Genomic DNA, 24,594 nt, shown 5'->3' with positions numbered 1-24,594 from the left:
ATCCAGTTATACTGATATTAATCATCTGTTTATTGATGTAGTCCAAGTCCCTGATTTTGGCCATGTCAGCGTGCATTCTGGTGAAATCTTCATCAATACTAGGCTTCTGTGCGAAGGGGGCATCGTGTATCCTGTAAGCACTTTTATTAATAGCAGGCATACCAAGTCTGGTATTATGCGCCTGGGAAGCGTTCAATGATGGTTCAATTTTCTTGATGACGTCATCAATATACGACGGATAGGGTATGGTATGGAATTCTTCAGTCTTGCTGACAGGTTCTTCATACCCAGCACATTCTAACAAGGGTTTGGCAGCCGTTTTGTCCTTGTTATCTGGTATTAAGGCCGGCATCAGATTATAAAGTTCTGCAATGATATCTTTAATGGAATAATTATTGGGTTTATAATTATCCTCTGTAGTAGAGTCCCCATTGCATGAAGAACCAGTGTTAGCGATAGCGCCGCACCCCCTGCTCAGGCTGCCCTGGGGGTGGGACATATGGCTGGGGGTAGAGTAATCCCGGTTGTCTGATCTATGGCTAGCAGGGCGGGAATCGCATGTTCTGTAACTGCATGATTGTGACAAAAAATCCCCCTCGCTTTCTCTGCCTGTATAACTGGACTGTGTGACAGTATGAGATGGCGCACGCTTAGGAATTCTATCCTGATTTGCACGAGCTTTGTCAGTTCGTCTATCATAGTGGCTAGAAGGTGACTGGTGGGTATTTCTGTTTGTGATGCGATGCCTGTGATTCATGATCTACCCTATGGTTCGCCTGGTAGGGAGGGAATCTATGAGATTCTCGATCTCTTTTTATGACTCTCCGACTGTCCTCATAATAATCTGATTCAGCGTGACTGTGCGTGTCTGCTGTATGAGGATGCCCTGTCATATTCAGCCTTAGATCTCTTTTGAATCTCGTGACCAAGCCCTGTTTTGCCATGCCGGGGTTTTGTGACGGATTCTTTTAGATATGAGATCTCATGAGACATTGATTGCATATGTTTGTCAATCATTACAGACATTTAATTGGTTATTTTTTCCTTGAACTCATTTAAGTTAAAGGGGGTGCGTGGCAAAGAGTGGAGATTGGTTGCTTCTTCCAAGCCTAGATTATCCATCTTACCAGCTGCTTCCGGATGTACGCGACAGGTTACATTAAAACCTGAAAGGTACATCAGTTCCTTAACTATTGGGAGAGTGGAATGAGCAACGAGATCTCTTCTCCTCAGAAGGCAAGACTGCGTACTCGCGCGACACTTGCTTGTTACCCACATGATTATCCTTAGGAGTCACAACGGACTTAATCACTTTCTTACATGAAGCAGATGAATATTTTGCTGACGCTCTAGTGTTCTTTTTATAATCAGGGTCATTGAGCTTCCGGATGTACGTGACTGGTTACGTTAAAACCCGAAAGGTACATCAGTTCCTTAACTATATTGGGAAGGTAGGATGAGTGAAGAGATCCCTCCTCAGAAGGAGAGACGGCATCTCCACGCGACACTCGCTTGTCACCCACGTGATTCTCTTTGATAGATTTCACAATGGACTGAACCACTTTGCTGACGCTCTCCTATTCTTTTTATAGTCAGGGTCATTGAGCCATGCTCAAGAAAGTTTGCAATAACTGCACCATGATACATCTTCCCGAGGCAAGAGAGTAAACTGACTATACAAGTCCAGTTTCCACCCTTGCTGAACTAGGCTGGTATAATAGAGTTACATTTTGGCTGGACTAACGAGTCTTTGCATAGTCCAATTAAAATCGCGCACAGAAATCGAAATCCGGTTCGTAAACTGTCGTGCAGATTTCTGTCGATTGCAGGATTTGCAAAGCATGTACACCTCCAACTCGTTTTCAGCAGATATTTTCCAAATCTTTTCATGTTTTTAATCAAGGTGTTAACGTGATTTGATGCATTTCGCAATGTAAGACCCGTTTTATCGTGATATAGAACTTGAATATCGATCAGGTTGTCTTGACTGGGCGCCACCATTTTGTGTGAAGCAAATGCAAGTGATACGAGAGGTGGAATCTGATTGGTCCATAGGAGAGGTTTAGAAGGGACATAACTGGTAATAGCCACTGGTGGTGCTACGATCGAGCCCAGGAATTCCAGCCTAGTTCGGCAAGGGTGGACTTTTTTTTTAAGTCAGTTAACTCTCTTGCCTCGGGAAGATGACCATGATATTGTGTGCAAGTGCTTTTTGGCACGATATGCACGTAGGATGAGGGTCACCAGTGATTTGATGTTGCCCACAAGCTGAACAGACAGGAAGTCCTCATCCCACAACACTTTTTCTAACTAATTACTTACTAGAGACTTCTGACATCTTATACCCCCTTGTTCTCTGCTTGTAGAACAACTCACTGCCTGTCTTTAGTGATGATCTAGTGTGGCTTGTAAGTGTGGAACAGCAATCACGTGTACAGATGTATGCAACAACAAAATTTCCTTGTTGTCATCTGGACACACAGGAAAGAAGTGAGGTGATTCCCCCCTTGCGTATGCGCAGTGGCACCCCTGGATAGGGATAGGGTTTCCCTCACAACTATTAGATATGTTGGCAGTGAAGAGGACGTCTGTTGAAAATTTATAAAAAATTTGTAGTGTGGTTCTCAGCAAAAACAGGAATTTATGGCTATGATGTAATAGAGGTAGGGTATTCACAAGAATTATGTATGGTGTAAAAGGGAATTTACTTGAATGGCTGTCTAGTTACATAAACAATCGTAATTCAATGAGAAAATTAAAATCCATATTGAATGGAAATACATTAAATAAAGTATAAACAATTTTCATAAGACCCCATTTCGAACATGTGTGGGAAGTGTGGGGTGGGGGTAGAATTATCAACTCAGTTAGAAATCTCCAACTAGAAGCTGCCAGAATAGTTACTGGGCTGACAAAGTATACCTCGCACAAACATCTGTAAAATTATGAAACAGGATTGGAAACGTTAATTGAACGAAGGAGGAAACGTAAGCTATGTTTGTTCTACAAAATATACTCTTCAAAAAAAGAAACTTGACATAGATGAAAAAAACCTTTTTGCCAAATATCTAAAATAATTACATTAAATGAGAACCAAATAAGTCAAACAGAAAGATGATGTGTCTATAATTTGCGAAAACACATGCAAATCACATAAACGTAGCGTTTGGGGATGAACTTTACAGCTTCATCCAAACGCAACCGCCTGTAAAAAACGTGCAGCCCAGGATCCTGCATTTAGGCATGCAGGCCCCCCTGCTGAATGGGTTTAAAAATCCACATCAACGGCTGTTCATACAGTCCTTATAACGGCAGTAGAGGCAGTGACAGAATGCCAAGACTGAATGCAGCTCAACGGAACAGCGCCATTGGGAGATACCAAGCTGGAGCAACTCAGCAAGAAGTGGCCAGGCACTTTGGCATATCCAGACAGACAATCTCCGCACTGTGGATCCCATACAACAACTCCAACAGAGTTGACGAAAGACCAAGGTCAGGAAGACCAAGGGTGACAACCCAAGCACAAGATCGATATACCCGGCTGCGACACCTCCGAGACCGCACTACCACAGCCACATCTACAACCACACAGATCCCTGGGGTATGCAGAATATCAGATCAAACGGTACGCAACAGACTGAGGGAGGCTGGACTTTTTGCATGAAGACCTGTTCGACGTCATGTATTGACCCCACGTCATCTGGCGGACTGTCTGCTTTGGTTCCAAGAGGGTTAGATGGGCACGTGCAAGGTGGAGAAATGTACTGTTTACTGACAGGTCCCGTTTCCTACTCACACGTGCTGATGGGCGCGCACCTGTCTACAGATGTTGGGGTGAACGTTATGTTGATATATCGTCTGCTAAGCTAGTCCCACTGCGCATGTCGGAAGTGGGGCTGCTGGGAAAATCTCGTGTTGTGAGAAAGTGAGTGAGCATGTGCCGGCCGGCGTGACAGGTTGTATTTGTGTGAATGGTGTAAAGCTGATGAAGAATAAAAGAAGCAAGTGTCTAAAGCGGTTGGTTTTGGTTATTGGACTGGCTTTAACAATGGTAGCAGAGCGTGGTTTCTGAAAGGATTGATAATTCCCAGACGTAAGTATCACTTCTTCTCACTTCATGATAGAACGGAAAATTTATCACTGTTCGCAAGTTGTTCACAAATGTCACATATTATCTTAAATTCCAGACCTCTGGTTTATCACAACTGTGAATGATAGAAACATTTGTGAGTGTATTTCAACAAACAAGTAATTTTTGTGATTGATGCGGCGAGATAAAAGTGTGTTTGAGAGATCGAAAACTGGACAATTTTGGAGTGTTGACATTTTGTTTACGAGTGCGTTCGGCGTTGAATAGAAGATAGAATGGCAACGAAACTGAATCCCCCCGAATTCTGCAAAGGGAAAAGTTATGAGAGATACAGACAGGAGCTACTTGCTGGGCGTGAAATTACTGAAGTTAAGAAAATGAAACAAGGAATAGTATTAGCTTTATCACTCCCAGAAAATGAATGTGGTATACGAGAGAAAGTATTTGATAACATTCCTCTTGAAGATTTGAAGAATGAAAATGGTTTTGAAACTCGGATAGATTTTTTTGACTCTCAGCTTGGAAAAGATGATCTTGTTGATAGTCTTGAAAAATTTGAAGTTTTTGAAGATTTTTCTAGGGAAGTGGGGCAATCTATCAATGAATATATCTCCAAATTTGATCAAAAATATAATAAGATATTAAAGAAAAGCATGAGTCTGCCACAGGAAATCTTAGCATTCAAGCTCCTCAAACGTGCTAAAATAACCAAAGAAGAAAAAATGTTAGTGATGACAGGTATGGACTACACAAACAAAGCCACATTATATCAACAGGCTAAATTATCTTTGAAGAAATTTCTTGGACAACAGTCTTGTGATGGAGGAAATGGTATGCAGTCAATTAAAGTTGAATCCTCAAACATCATTAATCATGACAATGAGGAAGCTTTTGCCAATCAGTATACAAGTTCTGTCAGAAGTCGGGGTCGAAGTTACATGTATGGCAGAGCACGTGGCTTTCGGGGCAGAAGACAAGGCTGGAGAGGATTGAGACAGCCAGAGCGTAACATGAATCCAGTGAGTTGGCACCAATGGGAAAACTTTGACATGTTTGGCCTGTGGGTCTTTCAGGCATTTAATTGCACACTGTCCTCACAGTTGGGAAAATAATGAAGGAAGCATGTGTCAAATTAGACTTGGAACATGACTCAGCAAAAATCCTTGGTGAAAAAGTTAGTTTAAATTACACATCATAAGGACATTACTGCATTCCCATAGACAAGTATGAAAAAATGCCTGTTGAAGAAGTTAATGCTGTATTGTTACACAAGATGGAAGATGATGAGCGTTACAAGGTAATTCTCAAGTTACATAGACAGTTCGCCCACCCACCGGAGAGGAAACTTGTTGCTCTTATGAAAGATGCAGGAGTGTGGCGAAATGAATTCCAGGACACAATCAGCACAATTTACGGAAATTGTCAGATGTGCAAAGCTTATACGAGAACACCTGCCAGACCTGCTGTAGCCCTGCCAATGGCATCACAGTTCAATGAAACAGTTGCAATGGATTGGAAGAAGTGGGGAAGTAGGTGGATTCTTCATTTGGTTGACATGTGGTCAAGACTTACCATTTCTGTGTTTATTCAAAGGAAAACCCCTAGTGAAGTAATTGACAAAATTATGACTCATTGGATCGGTGCAGGTTTTGGTGTCATGCAAGCTATATTAACAGATAATGGGGGTGAATTCAGTGCTGACGAGATGAGAGAGGTAGCCAGTATACTTAATGTCAAGGTTCACACCACTGCTGCCGAGAGTCTATTCCAGAATGGTCTGTGTGAGAGGATACATTCTGTTGTCGACATGATGCTCACAAAAATGGAAGAACAGTGTCCTAAAACGCCACTGAATGTTCTCTTGTGTTGGGCAAATATGGCCAGAAATGCACTACAAATGTGGCATAGGTATAGTAGTTATCTGCTTGTGTTTGGAAAAAATCCAAACTTGCCGAATATCATGACTGATGGTGTTCCTGCCCTGGATGGTGTGACCAGAAGTGAGGCATTTGCACAGCATTTGAATGCTTTGCATCTTGCCCGCAAGGCTTTCGTGGAGTCTGAGGCAAGTGAGTGGATACGTAGAGCTTTGTGATCCAAAATTAGAGCATCAGAGGAAATCTACAATAATGGAGAACAAGTTTATTACAAACGAGAAGGCAGTGAGAAATGGTTAGGTCCAGGCAAGGTGGTTTTCCAGGACGGTAAGGTTATCTTTGTGCGTCATGGTGGTGTATTTGTAAGAGTCTCCCCAAATAGACTGATTAAGGCAGGACATGAAATTGGTGAACAAAAGTGTGAAGCGGCTTATCTTCGAGGACAAGAATTTGAAAATGACAATTTGAAAAATCTACCTTTTGAAATGCTTGAGTGTGACAATCATGTGACTGTTTCTTCAGATTGTCAGACTGCCAACACAGATGGTGAAAGTGTTGATACTATCAGTCTATGTAAAAATGATCAGATAATGTTCAGGGAGACAAGCTCAGATGATTGGGTGATTGCCACAGTAATAAGTAGAGCAGGGAAAGTTTCAGGTCAAAATAGGAACTGGTTTAATGTGCAAGTAGTAAAGTAGCAAGAGTGTAAATCTGGAACGTGTTGATAGCTGGAAGCGTGTGACCCCAGAGGAAGTGAATATTGTTTCTATTCCAAAGTCAAGACATAGTGAAGAAAACTGTGTTAAAGCAAAACTAGAAGAATTGAACAAGTTGAAAGAGTTTCATACATATGAAGAAGTTCAGGACTGTGGGCAGAATAGAATTTCAACCAGATGGGTAATATGTCAGAAAGGACAACAAGTCAAGGCCAGACTTGTAGCCAGAGGTTTTGAGGAAGATGTGGAAATAGAGAGAGATTCTCCAACAATAGGAAAGAGTGCATTGAAAGCGTTTTTAGCTTTGGCAGCTTATCACAAGTGGACTGTAAAAACCACTGACATTAAGTCTGCATTTCTACAAGGCAAGTTATTGGATAGAGATGTGTTCATCATTCCACCTCAGGAAGCTGAAATGGAAAATAATGGAATCATATGGAAGTTGAAGCATTGTTTATATGGTTTGAATGATGCAGCCAGGCAATTCTACAAAAGTGTCCGAGATGAATTATTGCAACTGAGGTGTGTGCAATCTTCACTTGACCCTGCTTTGTTTAATATGCAAGACCATGGGCGTCTTATCGGCATGATTGCTAGTCATGTTGATGACTTTTTACATTGTGGACAGATGTATTTTGAGGCTAATGTGATTATGAAGCTTCAGGTGCGATTCTTAGCAGGAAAAATAGAAACAGGACAGTTTAGATATGTGGGTTTTCAAATCACACAAGATCCTGTTGGAATCATGGTAGATCAACAAGAGTATTTGGACGAGTTGGAGATAGCAAACATTTCATTACAAAGGAAGACACAGAAACATGAACCTCTGAGTCCTCATGAGCATACCAGGCCCAGAAGTCTTGTTGGAAAGCTCAACTGGCTTGTACAAGGTTCTAGGCCTGACCTTGCGTTCGAAATGATTGAACTCAGCACAAATTTTTACAGTGGAATTGTGGATGATCTATTGAGGGCTGTAAAAGTGATTTGGAAATTGAAAGACTCTGAAGCAAAGATTTACTTTCCATACATTGGACATTTTTTGAGTTGGAAACTTGTGGTTTTCACAGATGCCTCACATGCCAATTTATGTGATGGTGTGAGTAGTGTTGGAGCACGTGATTTTCACAATTTATGTGATGGTGTGAGTAGTGTTGGAGCACGTGATTTTCCTTGTTGGGGAGAATAATTGCTGCTGTCCTTTGGCATGGCATGCTGGCAAGATAAAAAGAGTAGTGAGATCTACAATAGCTGCAGAGACACTGAGTTTGCAGGAAGGACTTGAAGATGCATTCTATTTAAGAAAACTCATTGAAGAAATGACAGGCATGACAGGCATGTTTAACATTCATGCGTTTTTTGATAACAGAAGTGTGGTGGAGGCTGTACATTCAACCAGTCTTGTTGATGACAAGCGTTTGAGACTGGATATTGCTGCAATTCAGCAGTCTCTACAAAACAAGGAAGTGACCTCTGTCAAGTGGATTCCTGGTCATCAACAACTTGCTAACGCAATGACAAAAAGAGGAGCGTGTGGGGTTCAGCTTTTGAGTGTGTTGCAAAATGGACGTCTTCAAATTGATGGATGGTGACTCTGTGATGGTTTAAAAGATGCATGTGAGTGATAGTATGGGGCAGAATAATCCCCAAGGCAGGAGGGAAGTCTACCCCTGAGATTGCTTTTCACATGCCTGTGTACATTGTATTCTTTTAAATATAAGTTAAAAAGTCCTAAAATATTTTTGAAAACATTAATTTCTTTACAGATTTTTATGAACAATGTTTGACACTGACTTCTCTGCTGGCAAGTAATGAAGAAGAAAAAAAAATAGAAAAAGAAAATGTATTGAATGTTGATATATCGTCTGCTAAGCTAGTCCCACTGCGCATGTCGGAAGTTGCGCTGCTGGGAAAATCTTGTGTTGTGAGAAAGTGAGTGAGCATGTGCCGGCCGGCGTGACAGGTTGTATTTGTGTGAATGGTGTAAAGCTGATGAAGAATAAAAGAAGCAAGTGTCTACAGCGGTTGGTTTTGGTTATTGGACTGGCTTTAACACATTATGCCCCCAACTGTGTGCAGCAGGTTGTCCCATTTGGCGGCGGGAGTGTCATGGTATGGGCCGGAATTCATCACGGGGGTAGGATGCCTCTCGTGCATGTGGCAGGTGCATTGACAGGTGTGCGTTACAGAGACTTGATCCTACAGCCTTACGTTCTTCCTCACGTCAACGTTCATGGCAGACAGTTCCAGCAGGACAACGCTCGACCGCATTTTGCACGTGTTTGTCAGGACTTCTTACAGCACAACAACATCCAGACATTACCTTGGCCAGCCCGGTCACCGTTTTTTTCCCCGATTGAGCATCTGTGGGATGAGTTGGATCGACGCGTTCCAGAAGGAATCCAACAGCGTGTTATTGACAACTTGATTGCATCTATGGGTTGTCGGTGTCAAACGGTGATTGATGCACGTGGTGGGCACAACTGATACTGACATTTTCTATACCCCTGTGACATTAACTGTATCGTGTACGTGTGTCTGTCTAGGTGACACGATTAATGTTTTGAACATTGTGTACATTGATCTTCAAACAGTGTTACAATTATGGTTTCTGAGTCCTATTTTGAAACAATCGCGTTATATTACATTTTGAAAGTCAGTGTCAAGTTTCTTTTTTGAAGAGTATACAAAGTAATATTGCCCCAACTTATCTTAAAGACATTGTGACAGCCACTGTAGGTTCAAATGTATCATATAATTTAAGAAATTCAGACAATATTGTGATTCCATATACGAGATAAAAACACTCAACATGTTCTTTTATTCCATCAACTGTTAGGTTATGGAACACTATTCCTGCAGCAGGTAGAAATTGGACATCTACATCCCAATTCAAGACATACATACAAAAAGCGCAAGTTATTGCACCTCCATATTTTTCCTATGGTGTTAGAAAGTTGAATATTTATCATAATCAATTAAGATACATGAAAAGCCAGTTAAATTATGATTTATACAGAATATATATCAAATGTGATCCAATATGTCAATGTGGTAATCCATGTAAAAATGCTTTTCATTATTTATTAGAGTGTCCATTGTATGTCCACCAAAGAAAATCTATGTTGACCATAATTCGGGACATTTTACAGAACGCCGTGAACAAAAATGTTAAATTAGATTCAGGTTTGATGTTAAATGAAAATGAATGTTTGTCCATTATCAAAAATCAACATATCTTTAAGGCAGTGCAAATGTTTCTAAGTCATACAAAGAGATCTGGGCGACGCCTTAATGTAAATATACTAGTCTCCCTTTTGTACATGTATTTCTTTTGTCAGCTATACACTCATCTTCTTTTCTGTTTTCCTTGCATATGATTTACTGTACAAGCTTTGTAAATACCATGGAGAGGGAGTCCTAAGTTGTATTTCAATCTGAATAAAATATGTTTAAACTAAAACTAACTAGATGGAAAGATGACAGATAATGCACAACAATGCACAGACTGGAGAGTCAGAGAGCATCTGGTGACTATCCTGAAGAACTCACCTTCTGTATGGTGTTGATGAGGAGGACCAGCATCTCGTGGTCCTCATGCAGCAGCAGGCACGACATCAGGTAACCTGAAACACACCACACTCAGTTGATTGTGTACAACTGGTGATGTCACTAACCAAACACATTAAAACCCTGTGTGTTACACCCCCAGGGCTGTACTGACCCCATGTATTACACCCCAGGGCTGTTCTGACCCCATGTATTACACCCCATAGCTGTACTGACCCCATGTATTACAGCATCTGTATTACATTGTACCTCTGTATTACATTCCAGGGCTGTTCTGACCCCATGTATTACACCCTAAGGCTGTACTGACCCCCATGTATGACACCCCAGGGCTTTACTGACCGTATGTATTACACCCCCAGGGCTGTACTGACCCCCATGTATTACACCCTAAGGCTGTACTGACCCCATGTATTACACCCCAGGGCTGTACTGACCCCATGTATTACACCGCAGGGCTGTACTGACCCCATGTATTACACCCCAGGGCTGTACTGACCCCATGTATTACACCCCAGGGTTGGACTAACCCCATGTGTTACACCCCCTGGGCTGTACTGACCCTCTGTATGACACCCCCAGGGCTGTAGTGACCACTCTGTATTACAACCCGGGGCTGTACTGACCCCAATGTATTACACACAAGGGCTGTACTGACCCAAAGTGTTACGCCCCCAGGGCTGTACTGACCCCATGTATTACACCCCAGGGCTGTACTGACCCCATGTATTACACCCCAGGGTTGTACTAACCCCATGTGTTACACCCCAGGGTTGTACTAACCCCATGTGTTACACCCCCTGGGCTGTACTGACCCTCTGTATGACACCCCCAGGGCTGTAGTGACCACTCTGTATTACGTCCCCAGGGCTGTACTGACCCCATGTATTACACCCCAGGGCTGTACTGACCCCATGTATTACACCCCAGGGCTGTACTGACCCCATGTATTACACCCCAGGGTTGTACTAACCCCATGTGTTACACCCCCTGGGCTGTACTGACCCTCTGTATGACACCCCCAGGGCTGTAGTGACCACTCTGTATTACAACCCGGGGCTGTACTGACCCCAATGTATTACACACAAGGGCTGTACTGACCCAAAGTGTTACGCCCCCAGGGCTGTACTGACCCCATGTATTACACCCCAGGGCTGTACTGACCCCATGTATTACATCCCAGGGCTGTACTGACCCCATGAGTTACACCCCCAGGGCTGTACTGACCCCCATGTATTACACCCCAGGGCTGTACTGACCCCTCTGTATTACACCCCAGGGCTGTACTGAACCCCATGTATTACATCCCCAGCGTAGTACTGACCCCAGTGTAGTACTGACCCCAGTGAATTACACCTCCAGGCCTATACTGACCCCCTGTATTACATCCGAGGGTTATACTGACCCCCATGTATTACACCCCCTGGGCTCTACGGTACCCATGTATTACATCCAAGGGCTGTACTGACCCCCATGTATTACACCCCAGGGCTGTACCAACCCCCATGTATTACAACCCCAGGACTGAACTGACCCCATGTATTTACACCTCCAGGGCTGTACCGACCCCCATGTATAATACCCTAGGGCAGTACTGACCGAGCCTCTTGTGTATGCCCACCCCCTGCTGGGCCAGCTTGATGGTGTGGATGGTGGCGAAGGACACATCGTAGCCAAGGGTCAGGCAATACAGCAGCCGACTCAAGTTCTCTTTTAGCTGCTGCTAAAAAGTTGAAGCATGTTTTGATTAATGAAAAATAGAGTAACTTGACACAGGAACAGAATCTGTGAGGGGCGACAATTTGCCAAACCAGTGTATAAATGAAAGAATACCTGATGTCAAAGTCATCATCCATAGTCATATTAACTCATAACTACCTGATATCAAAATCATTATCCACAGTCATATTAACTCATAACTACCTGATGTCAAAGTCATTATCCACAGTCATATTAACTCATATCTACCTGATATCTAAGTCATTATCCACAGTCATATTAACTCATATCTACCTGATATTAAAGTCATTATGCACAGTCATATTAACTCATAACTACCTGATATCAAAGTCATTATCCACAGTCATATTAACTCATATCTACCGGATATCAAAGTCATTATGCACAGTCATATTAACTCATATCTACCTGATATCAAAGTCATTATCCACAGTCATATTAACTCATATCTACCTGATATCAAAGTCATTATTCAGTCATATTAACTCATATCTACCTGATATCAAAGTCATTATGCACAGTCATATTAACTCATATCTACCTGATATCGAACATTTCACTCAGAATCATAAAAACTATCACACAGAAGTATATCTTTGCATATTGCTAGTGATGCAAGACACTGATAGTAGGTAAACAAAAAAGAAAGACAGTTTCTGACTGACTGACTGACTGGCTGACTGACTGACTGACTGACTGAATGACTGAATGACTGAATGACTGACTGGCTGGCTGGCTGACTGACTGACTAACTGAATGACTGACTGACTGACTGGCTGGTGTTGACTAACTTACCCCGGATTGGTTCAGCTGAGAGAAGCGCTGCTGCAGGAAGGACAACTCTTTCTGGATGATCAGCTCCTCATCCTGCAGAGTGAAACAAGCATGAGATAAACATGATGCAAGAAGGATGGAAAGGACCAGGATAGGGGCTGCAGAGTGAAACAAGCATGAGATTAACATGATGCAAGAAGGATGGAAAGGACCAGGATAGGGGCTGCAGAGAGAAACAAGCATGAGATTAACATGATGCAAGAAGGATGGAAAGGACCAGGATAGGGGCTGCAGAGTGAAACAAGCATGAGATTAACATGATGCAAGAAGGATGGAAAGGACCAGGATAGGGGCTGCAGAGTGAAACAAGCATGAGATTAACATGATGCAAGAAGGAAGGAAAGGACCAGGATAGGGGCTGCAGAGTGAAACAAGCATGAGATTAGCATGATGCAAGAAGGATGGAAAGGACCAGGATAGGGGCTGCAGAGTGAAACAAGCATGAGATTAACATGATGCAAGAAGGATGGAAATGACCAGGATAGGGGCTGCAGAGTGAAACAAGCATGAGATTAACATGATGCAAGAAGGAAGGAAAGGACCAGGATAGGGGCTGCAGAGTGAAACAAGAATGAGATTATCATGATGCAAGAAGGAAGGAAAGGACCAGGATAGGGGCTGCATAGTGAAACAAGCATGAGATTTACATGATGCAAGAAGGATGGAAAGGACCAGGATAGGGGCTGCAGAGTGAAACAAGCATGAGATTAACATGATGCAAGAAGGATGGAAAGGACCAGGATAGGGGCTGCAGAGAGAAACAAGCATGAGATTAACATGATGCAAGAAGGAAGGAAAGGACCAGGATAGGGGCTGCAGAGTGAAACAAGCATGAGATTAACATGATGCAAGAAGGATGGAAAGGACCAGGATAGGGGCTGCAGAGTGAAACAAGCATGAGATTAACATGATGCAAGAAGGATGGAAAGAACCAGGATAGGGGCTGCAGAGTGAAACAAGCATGAGATTAACATGATGCAAGAAGGATGGAAAGAACCAGGATAGGGGCTGCAGAGTGAAACAAGCATGAGATTAACATGATGCTAGAAGGAAGGAAAGAACCAGGATAGGGGCTGCAGAGTGAAACAAGCACGAGATTAACATGATGCTAGAAGGAAGGAAAGGACCAGGATAGGGGCTGCAGAGTGAAACAAGCATGAGATTAACATGATGCAAGAAGGATGGAAAGGACCAGGATAGGGGCTGCAGAGTGAAACAAGCATGAGATTAACATGATGCAAGAAAGATGGAAAGAACCAGGATAGGGGCTGCAGAGTGAAACAAGCATGAGATTAACATGATGCAAGAAGGAAGGAAATGACCAGGATAGGGGCTGCAGAGTGAAACAAGCATGAGATTAACATGATGCAAGAAGGAAGGAAAGGACCAGGATAGGGGCTGCAGAGTGAAACAAGCATGAGATTAACATGATGCAAGAAGGATGGAAAGAACCAGGATAGGGGCTGCAGAGTGAAACAAGCATGAGATTAACATGATGCAAGAAGGATGGAAAGGACCAGGATAGGGGCTGCAGAGTGAAACAAGCATGAGATTAACATGATGCTAGAAGGAAGGAAAGAACCAGGATAGGGGCTGCAGAGTGAAACAAGCATGAGATTAACATGATGCAAGAAGGATGGAAAGGACCAGGATAGGGGCTGCAGAGTGAAACAAGCATGAGATTAACATGATGCTAGAAGGAAGGAAAGAACCAGGATAGGGGCTGCAGAGTGAAACAAGCATGAGATTAACATGATGCAAGAAGGATGGAAAGGACCAGGATAGGGGCTGCAGAGAGAAACAAGCATGAGATAAACATGATGCAAGAAGGAAGGAAAGAACCAGGATAGGGGCTGCAGAGTGAAACAAGCATGAGATTAACATGATGCAAGAAGGATGGAAAGAACCAGGATAGGGGCTGCAGAGTGAAACAAGCATGAGATTAACATGATGCAAGAAGGATGGAAATGACCAGGATAGGGGCTGCAGAGTGAAACAAGCATGAGATTAACATGATGCTAGAAGGAAGGAAAGAACCAGGATAGGGGCTGCAGAGTGAAACAAGCATGAGATTAACATGATGCATGAAGGATGGAAAGGACCAGGATAGGGGCTGCAGAGAGAAACAAGCATGAGATTAACATGATGCTAGAAGGAAGGAAAGAACCAGGATAGGGGCTGCAGAGTGAAACAAGCATGAGATTAACATGATGCAAGAAGGAAGGAAAGAACCAGGATAGGGGCTGCAGAGTGAAACAAGCATGAGATTAACATGATGCTAGAAGGAAGGAAAGAACCAGGATAGGGGCTGCAGAGTGAAACAAGCATGAGATTAACATGATGCAAGAAGGATGGAAAGGACCAGGATAGGGGCTGCAGAGTGAAACAAGCATGAGATTAACATGATGCAAGAAGGAAGGAAAGGACCAGGATAGGGGCTGCAGAGTGAAACAAGCATGAGATTAACATGATGCAAGAAGGAAGGAAAGAACCAGGATAGGGGCTGCAGAGTGAAACAAGCATGAGATTAACATGATGCTAGAAGGAAGGAAAGAACCAGGATAGGGGCTGCAGAGTGAAACAAGCATGAGATTAACATGATGCAAGAAGGATGGAAAGGACCAGGATAGGGGCTGCAGAGTGAAACAAGCATGAGATTAACATGATGCAAGAAGGAAGGAAAGAACCAGGATAGGGGCTGCAGAGTGAAACAAGAATGAGATTAACATGATGCTAGAAGGAAGGAAAGAACCAGGATAGGGGCTGCAGAGTGAAACAAGCATGAGATTAGCATGATGCAAGAAGGATGGAAAGGACCAGGATAGGGGCTGCAGAGTGAAACAAGCATGAGATTAACATGATGCAAGAAGGATGGAAATGACCAGGATAGGGGCTGCAGAGTGAAACAAGCATGAGATTAACATGATGCTAGAAGGAAGGAAAGAACCAGGATAGGGGCTGCAGAGTGAAACAAGCATGAGATTAACATGATGCAAGAAGGAAGGAAAGAACCAGGATAGGGGCTGCAGAGTGAAACAAGCATGAGATTAACATGATGCTAGAAGGAAGGAAAGAACCAGGATAGGGGCTGCAGAGTGAAACAAGCATGAGATTAACATGATGCAAGAAGGATGGAAAGGACCAGGATAGGGGCTGCAGAGTGAAACAAGCATGAGATTAACATGATGCAAGAAGGAAGGAAAGGACCAGGATAGGGGCTGCAGAGTGAAACAAGAATGAGATTAACATGATGCAAGAAGGAAGGAAAGAACCAGGATAGGGGCTGCAGAGTGAAACAAGCATGAGATTAACATGATGCAAGAAGGAAGGAAAGAACCAGGATAGGGGCTGCAGAGTGAAACAAGCATGAGATTAACATGATGCTAGAAGGAAGGAAAGAACCAGGATAGGGGCTGCAGAGTGAAACAAGAATGAGATTAACATGATGCAAGAAGGATGGAAAGGACCAGGATAGGGGCTGCAGAGTGAAACAAGCATGAGATTAACATGATGCAAGAAGGAAGGAAAGGACCAGGATAGGGGCTGCAGAGTGAAACAAGAATGAGATTAACATGATGCAAGAAGGAAGGAAAGGACCAGGATAGGGGCTGCAGAGTGAAACAAGCATGAGATTAACATGATGCAAGAAGGAAGGAAAGGACCAGGATAGGGGCTGCAGAGTGAAACAAGCATGAGATTAACATGATGCTAGAAGGAAGGAAAGAACCAGGTTAGGGGCTGCAGAGTGAAACAAGCATGTTGGTATGTTGTATAGTGGAGCATCATGTTGATGAGAATGTGCAGCGTGTTGGTATGTTGTATAGTGAAGCATCATGTTGATGAGATTGTACAGTGTGTTGGTGTGATATATAGTGGAGCATCATGTTGATGAGAATGTGCAGTGTGTTGGTATGTTGTATAGTGGAGCATCATGTTGATGAGATTTTGCAGTGTGTTATATAGTGAAGCATCATGTTGATGAGAATGTGCAGTGTGTTGGTATGTTGTATAGTGAAGCATCATGTTGATGAGATTGTACAGTGTGTTGGTGTGATATATAGTGGAGCATCATGTTGATGAGAATGTGCAGTGTGTTGGTATGTTGTATAGTGGAGCATCATGTTGATGAGATTGTACAGTGTGTTATATAGTGAAGCATCATGTTGATGAGAATGTGCAGTGTGTTGGTATGTTGTATAGTAGAGCATCATGTTGATGAGATTGTACAGTGTGTTATATAGTGAAGCATCATGTTGATGAGAATGTGCAGTGTGTTGGTATGTTGTATAGTGAAGCATCATGTTGATGAGATTGTACAGTGTGTTGGTGTGATATATAGTGGAGCATCATGTTGATAAGAATGTGCAGTGTGTTGGTATGTTGTATAGTGGAGCATCATATTGATGAGATTTTGCAGTGTGTTATATAGTGAAGCATCATGTTGATGAGAATGTGCAGTGTGTTGGTATGTTGTATAGTGAAGCATCATGTTGATGAGATTGTACAGTGTGTTGGTGTGATATATAGTGAGCATCATGTTGATGAGAATGTGCAGTGTGTTGGTATGTTGTATAGTGAAGCATCATGTTGATGAGATTGTGCAGTGTGTTGGTATGTTGTATAGTGGAGCATCATGTTGATGAGATTGTGCAGTGTGTTATATAGTGAAGCATCATGTTGATGGGAATGTGCAGTGTGTTGGTATGTTGTATAGTGAAGCATCATGTTGATGAGATTGTACAGTGTGTTGGTGTGATATATAGTGAAGCATCATGTTGATGAGAATGTGCAGTGTGTTGGTATGTTGTATAGTGAAGCATCATGTTGATGAGATTGTACAGTGTGTTATATAGTGAAGCATCATATTGATGAGATTGTGCAGTGAGTTGGTATGTTATATAGTGAAGCTTCATGTTGATGAGATTGTGCAGTGTGTTGGTATGTTGTATAGTGGAGCATCATATTGATGAGATTGCACAGTGTGTTATATAGTGAAGCATCATGTTGATGAGATTGCACAGTGTGTTATATAGTGAAGCATCATATTGATGAGATTGCACAGTGTGTTATATAGTGAAGCATCATGTTGATGAGATTGCACAGTGTGTAATATAGTGAAGCATCATGTTGATGAGAATGTACAGTGTGTTGGTATGTTGTATAGTAGAGCATCATGTTGATGAGATTGTACAGTGTGTTATATAGTGAAGCATCATGTTGATGAGAATGTGCAGTGTGTTGGTATGTTGTATAGTGAAGCATCATGTTGATGAGATTGTACAGTGTGTTGGTGTGATATATAGTGGAGCATCATATTGATGAGAATGTACAGTGTGTTATATAGTGAAGCATCATGTTGATGAGAATGTGCAGTGTGTTGGTGTGTTATATAGTGAAGCATCATATTGATGAGAATGTACAGTGTGTTGGTGTGATATATAGTGGAGCATCATGTTGATGAGATTGTACTGTGTGTTGGTGTGATATATAGTGGAGCATCATGTTGATGAGAATGTACAGTGTGTTGGTGTGTTATATAGTGGAGCATCATGTTGGTGAGATTGTACAGTGTGCTGGTGTGATATATAGTGGAGCATCATGTTGATGAGAATGTACAGTGTGTTGGTGTGTTATATAGTGAAGCATCATGTTGATGAGATTGTGCAGTGTGTTGGTATGTTGTATAGTGGAGCATCATATTGATGAGATTGTGCAGTGAGTTTGTATGTTGTATAGTGAAGCATCATGTTGATGAGATTGTGCAGTGAGTTTGTATGTTGTATAGTGAAGCATCATGTTGATGAGATTGTGCAGTGTGTTGGTATGTTATATAGTGGAGCATCATGTTGGTGAGATTGTGCAGTGTGTTGGTGTGTTATATAGTGGAGCATCATATTGATGAGAATGTACAGTGTGTTGGTGTGATATATAGTGGAGCATCATATTGATGAGAATGTACAGTGTGTTGGTGTGATATATAGTGGAGCATCATGTTGATGAGATTGTGGTGTGTGTTGGTGTGTTGTATAGTGGAGCATCATGTTGATGAGATTGTGGTGTGTGTTGGTATGTTATATAGTGGAGCATCATGTTGGTGAGATTGTGCAGTGTGTTGGTGTGTTATATAGTGGAGCATCATATTGATGAGAATGTACAGTGTGTTGGTGTGTTATATAGTGGAGCATCATATTGATGAGAATGTACAGTGTGTTGGTGTGATATATAGTGGAGCATCATGTTGATGAGATTGTGGTGTGTGTTGGTGTGATATATAGTGGAGCATCATGTTGATGAGATTGTGGTGTGTGTTGGTGTGACATATAGTGGAGCATCATGTTGATGAGATTGTTCTGTGTGATGGTGTGTTATATAGTGGAGCATCATATTGATGAGATTGTACAGTGTGTTGGTGTGTTGTATAGTGGAGCATCATATTGATGAGATTGTACAGTGTGTTGGTGTGTTGTATAGTGGAGCATCATATTGATGAGAATGTACAGTGTGTTATATAGTGAAGCATCATGTTGATGAGAATGTACAGTGTGTTGGTGTGATATATAGTGGAGCATCATATTGATGAGAATGTACAGTGTGTTATATAGTGAAGCATCATGTTGATGAGAATGTGCAGTGTGTTGGTGTGTTATATAGTGAAGCATCATGTTGATGAGATTGTACAGTGTGTTGGTATGTTGTATAGTGGAGCTTCATGTTGATGAGATTGTGGAGTGAGTTTGTATGTTGTATAGTGAAGCATCATGTTGATGAGATTGTGCAGTGAGTTTGTATGTTGTATAGTGAAGCATCATGTTGATGAGATTGTGCAGTGTGTTGGTATGTTGTATAGTGGAGCATCATGTTGATGAGATTGTGCAGTGTGTTGGTGTGTTATATAGTGGAGCATCATATTGATGAGAATGTACAGTATGTTGGTGTGATATATAGTGGAGGATCATGTTGATGAGATTGTGGTGTGTGTTGGTGTGATATTTAGTGGAGCATCATGTTGATGAGATTGTTCTGTGTGATGGTGTGTTATATAGTGGAGCATCATATTGATAGGATTGTACAGTGTGTTGGTGTGTTGTATAGTGGAGCATCATGTTGATGAGATTGTTCTGTGTGATGGTGTGTTATATAGTGGAGCATCATATTGATGAGATTGTACAGTGTGTTGGTGTGTTGTATAGTGGAGCATCATGTTGATGAGATTGTGGTGTGTGATGGTGTGTTATATAGTGGAGCATCATATTGATGAGATTGTACAGTGTGTTGGTGTGTTGTATAGTGGAGCATCATATTGATGAGAATGTACAGTGTGTTATATAGTGAAGCATCATGTTGATGAGAATGTGCAGTGTGTTGGTGTGTTATATAGGGAAGCATCATGTTGATGAGATTGTACAGTGTGTTGGTATGTTGTATAGTGGAGCTTCATGTTGATGAGATTGTGCAGTGAGTTTGTATGTTGTATAGTGAAGCATCATGTTGATGAGATTGTGCAGTGTGTTGGTATGTTATATAGTGGAGCATCATGTTGATGAGATTGTGCAGTGTTTGTGTGTTATATAGTGGAGCATCATATTGATGAGAATGTACAGTGTGTTGGTGTGATATATAGTGGAGCATCATGTTGATGAGATTGTGGTGTGTGTTGGTGTGACATATAGTGGAGCATCATGTTGATGAGATTGTTCTGTGTGATGGTGTGTTATATAGTGGAGCATCATATTGATGAGATTGTACAGTGTGTTGGTGTGTTGTATAGTGGAGCATCATGTTGATGAGATTGTTCTGTGTGATGGTGTGTTATATAGTGGAGCATCATATTGATGAGATTGTACAGTGTGTTGGTGTGTTGTATAGTGAAGGATCATGTTGATGAGATTGTTCTGTGTGATGGTGTGTTGTATAGTGGAGCATCATATTGATGAGATTGTACAGTGTGTTGGTGTGTTGTATAGTGGAGCATCATGTGGATGAGATTGTTCTGTGTGATGGTGTGTTATATAGTGGAGCATCATATTGATGAGATTGTACAGTGTGTTGGTGTGTTGTATAGTGGAGCATCATATTGATGAGAATGTACAGTGTGTTATATAGTGAAGCATCATGTTGATGAGAATGTGCAGTGTGTTGGTGTGTTGTAAGCCTTTGAGGTATTACCGGGCCTATCAATTAGATGGCTTCAGAAACATGAACGTCAACATTGTAGTATTGTTCAGACAGGAATATAAAAAGTATGGCAGAGCTGTGAATGCTCTGGACAGAGTTGACACTGCGGATGTAGCAGCTAGCATGGGACTTGGTGTAGCCGGTGTTGGTTTATTACCAACTATAAACGTTGCATCTATCGTACTTGGCATGGAAGTAGCAGCCGGAGTCTCTGGACTGGAAGAATAGCATTTGAATTTATGTGACAGGGTCAGATAGTTGTATATATTTTGAGAGTTTTATTAGTTTAGATTTTTACTGAATTAAATATTCAGTCAAGTATGTTTTAAACATTATATACTTCACACTTCAGCTTTCCTAATTCTCTGTTTCAGCTTACTGCATGAGTACTTTGCCACAGCCTCAATCACATAGTGCACTATCACACAACAGCCTGCCCAAGTGCGCCCCTCACAGCCCCTTTGTGTTTAACTTTCTAGCTTACTGTCTCCAGTTTAAAGGGATTAGTTTTTACTTAGTTTATATCACATTTGATGTTACTGTCGAACAAACATACAGCACTGGACGTTGTGGTGTTCACAGTTTGGACTAATTGTCGTGTTTCATTCATGGAATTTGGGATTCATTTCTGAGGGTTAGTCTTTTGTTGATATTCTATCATTTATACGTATTCCTAGGATTTGTAGGTATATCGTGTTTATGCTGTTGATAATTTGGTTGGTTTGCCATATTGTAAATATCAGATAGATCATAGTACTTAGTTGTGTTTCTGTATGCATTACAAGTGTTATTATTTACGTAAGGTAAATAATTCAGAAAGCGCTATGCTCAGGCCTAAAGTTCCATTATTTAACAAAATCTTCAATTACTGTGAAGCAGATGTATGAACGTATGAAGTATGAAAGTAAGAATGTGAAACATATGTGTTGCTAGGTTACATACTGGTTTACATGAATGTATAATGTATGAATGAATCAGGGTTTTACTATTATATTCTAGAAATGTTACTCTGCAATAACATAATGTATCGGTTGGTAGTTATATTGCTGCTATGAGATTGGTCTGCACGGTGTATATATATATATTCCTTTATTTGTGGTGCAGATGTAGCTGTATTACTCGTGCAGAGGTCTGTGTCTGGACTGATGAACCCAGGTCCACACACTTGGTGGGTTTACTAGGTTTTATATATATTTCTCATAGATTGTACATTGTATGTATACATGATAGTAAATGTATCATGTCACGTTTATGTTACTCTATTTATATGATACGCATATATAAGTATATATGCGGGCTAAGTATTTTTATGATATAGGATTAATTAAGTCTTGATGAATTGTAAGTTTATTAGTAGTTATAACATTTTGTATATATCATCAAATTTAATGAAATATTTGATGTCAGCATATATTTATATTTTGTGTAATGATTGTTTTACAATTGTTTCAGGGTTTAAAATTCATCAGTAATAAACTTGGCTGTAACTGCGAACAACACCTGCGTCTGTCCTTCATGTCATGAAGTAGTCCCGGTTGCAATAGAGCCCCCAGTGAGGACTATAGCCTAGCAAGACACAGACAATTGACTTCATCATCCCTTGTCCACTACATGTGCTATGACGTCATTCTGGGAAACATCGTAACATGCCGTTACACTCGTGTGAGACATTTTGGGGATTTTAAATTATATAGACTCAATATAAACAGTTAATAATGTGCCTCAATCCTGTATTTCATCTGAACTCTTGTCAGTGGTTATGCGATCAGAGGAGATTTCAGCGTTCAGTAATATGACATTACAGAGACGTTTCCGACCTATGCATTATATACTGTATCTAGCTTTGTAACCTTGTGTTACATGTACCCAGGTTGTGTTGTGCATTTCTCGTAGGTTACAAAAGAAAGCATTAAAACATGACAGTATTCGTATACTGGCTGAAGCAAAGTTAAATAGCATTGAGGATCATATTTCATAGCACTGGTTGATTGCAAGGTATCTGAGGAGGAGTTTCGTTTAGTGCTGTCAGAACTCACCAAATACAGCGCAATAAAGCAGGAGATTCGATCAAATTCTCATAAGACCAGTGGTAGTAGTGAAGACGAGAAAAAAAAGTTCATAGTAGAGGGGAGACAACAAGCGCGTCAATTATTCCATGCCAAAACCAAAGAACTGGTTGGTGATTAAAAATAATTGTTTCCTCGATACATCATTGGATCGCACATTCATTTAGACAAACGTCTACATAAGTCTATAATAATGAAAAAAGCTATCAAGTGGCAAGAATTACCACAAGGATTATATTTTATCAGTGATGTCAAACCAACCAAATACGGTCATCAATTGTTTCTTTCCAATTTTGAAGAAGAGTATACAGTCTGGTCTCCTAGTAAACTGAACGAAGAACTTAGCAAAATGTTGAATATCACTTTGTTCAAAATAATGGTATGCGTATGAGTAAAAATAATAGAGAATATTTTCATTACAATTTTGTTTAGTCTCATGACGATTGTTCAATCGCAACATCGTTTTTGCACTAAAAATTACCTCTGTAGTATAGGTATTGGGGTATACATCTAGCTCCAGTGGAAGTGAGCTAGAATCACCATTACCTATAAAAATTTATATCATATGAAGAAGCATTGATAGGATTCAGGTGGTGGTGAGCTAGAGCCCTTTTCATTAAATTTAGCTTAGTCTCATGACGATTATTTGTGTGTGTAGCGGCCATAAAATTTCCAAGTCCCGTGATGGGATTCGAACCACGGAGCTTCTGATCAGAGGTCGAATGCCTTGTCCACATGACCAAAGTGGTTAACCCCGTCAGCAAGCTGACAAGGTAAGGATGTCATCTGTATGATGACTCCACGCCCTGCTACATGTGCATCGTGGTTTTTGCATAAAAAATTACCTGTTATATAGGTATTGGGGTATAAATCTAGCTCCAGTGGAAGTGAGCTAGAATCACCATTGCCTATACTACTCAAAGCGTTAATCTGGGTAATCTAATCAGAGTAATCACGAGAGTGATCGCACCAATCGTGATGCGAAACACATCGTCATACACTATAGCGTTGCTCGGATAGTTCATCATGTTGATACAAACAATGGCGGGTGTGGCTTCAAGAAAACAAGGAATGGGAGGGCAGAGCTTGACGTCACACGCATGCCAATTCATTGGTAATTTAATTGCACAGGCACATGAGAGGGGTGCAAATGACCCGTTAACCCCCTGGGTGCCACAGGGACATATATGTCCCTCCTCTACAACCCTCACTTTGAAGTCGAATAAAATTAAAAATACATCACTCACACAAATACACTTCACAGTTTTGACTAAGGTGGGGAATTCCCTGTTCTGTGATATCATCCACTGGCATTTTTGGCCAAGCAAAAGTACTGAAAATGACCTCTGAAAATTAGGTACATCGTAAATGTCGCCCATTTTTACACATTACTAAACCACCACTCACAGCGTTATTTACAGCATGTTTTGAAATCTAAATTTCTGATATTTACTCGGAGAAATGAATTTAAAAAATACCATATTAGTGATCACGGGTATCTGTCTTTTATGAAATCACCCTATAAC

General features: G+C 41.3%; 1 protein-coding gene across 4 annotated transcripts in view; it reads right to left on the bottom strand.

The window, feature by feature from the left end:
* Positions 1–24,594, bottom strand: part of LOC124127093 (AP-4 complex subunit epsilon-1-like) — a 123,225-nt gene that overhangs the window by 94,414 nt on the left and 4,217 nt on the right. For 3 of the 4 annotated variants that reach the window (XM_048397901.1, XM_048397903.1, XM_048397904.1), the window contains exons 2-4: positions 12,789–12,860; positions 11,853–11,976; positions 10,236–10,309 (exon numbers count right to left, since the gene is read on the bottom strand). In XM_048397901.1, coding sequence (XP_048253858.1) covers positions 10,236–10,309; positions 11,853–11,976; positions 12,789–12,860 — 270 coding nt within the window. The remainder of the gene's footprint in view (positions 1–10,235; positions 10,310–11,852; positions 11,977–12,788; positions 12,861–24,594) is intronic. The other variant, XM_048397902.1, reaches the window with a different exon arrangement.

The sequence above is a fragment of the Haliotis rufescens genome, unplaced genomic scaffold (assembly GCF_023055435.1).
Source record: "Haliotis rufescens isolate VD_foot unplaced genomic scaffold, xgHalRufe1.0.p SCAF_171, whole genome shotgun sequence".
Taxonomy (NCBI): domain Eukaryota; kingdom Metazoa; phylum Mollusca; class Gastropoda; order Lepetellida; family Haliotidae; genus Haliotis; species Haliotis rufescens.
This window is presented reverse-complemented; position numbering and strand designations above follow the sequence as displayed.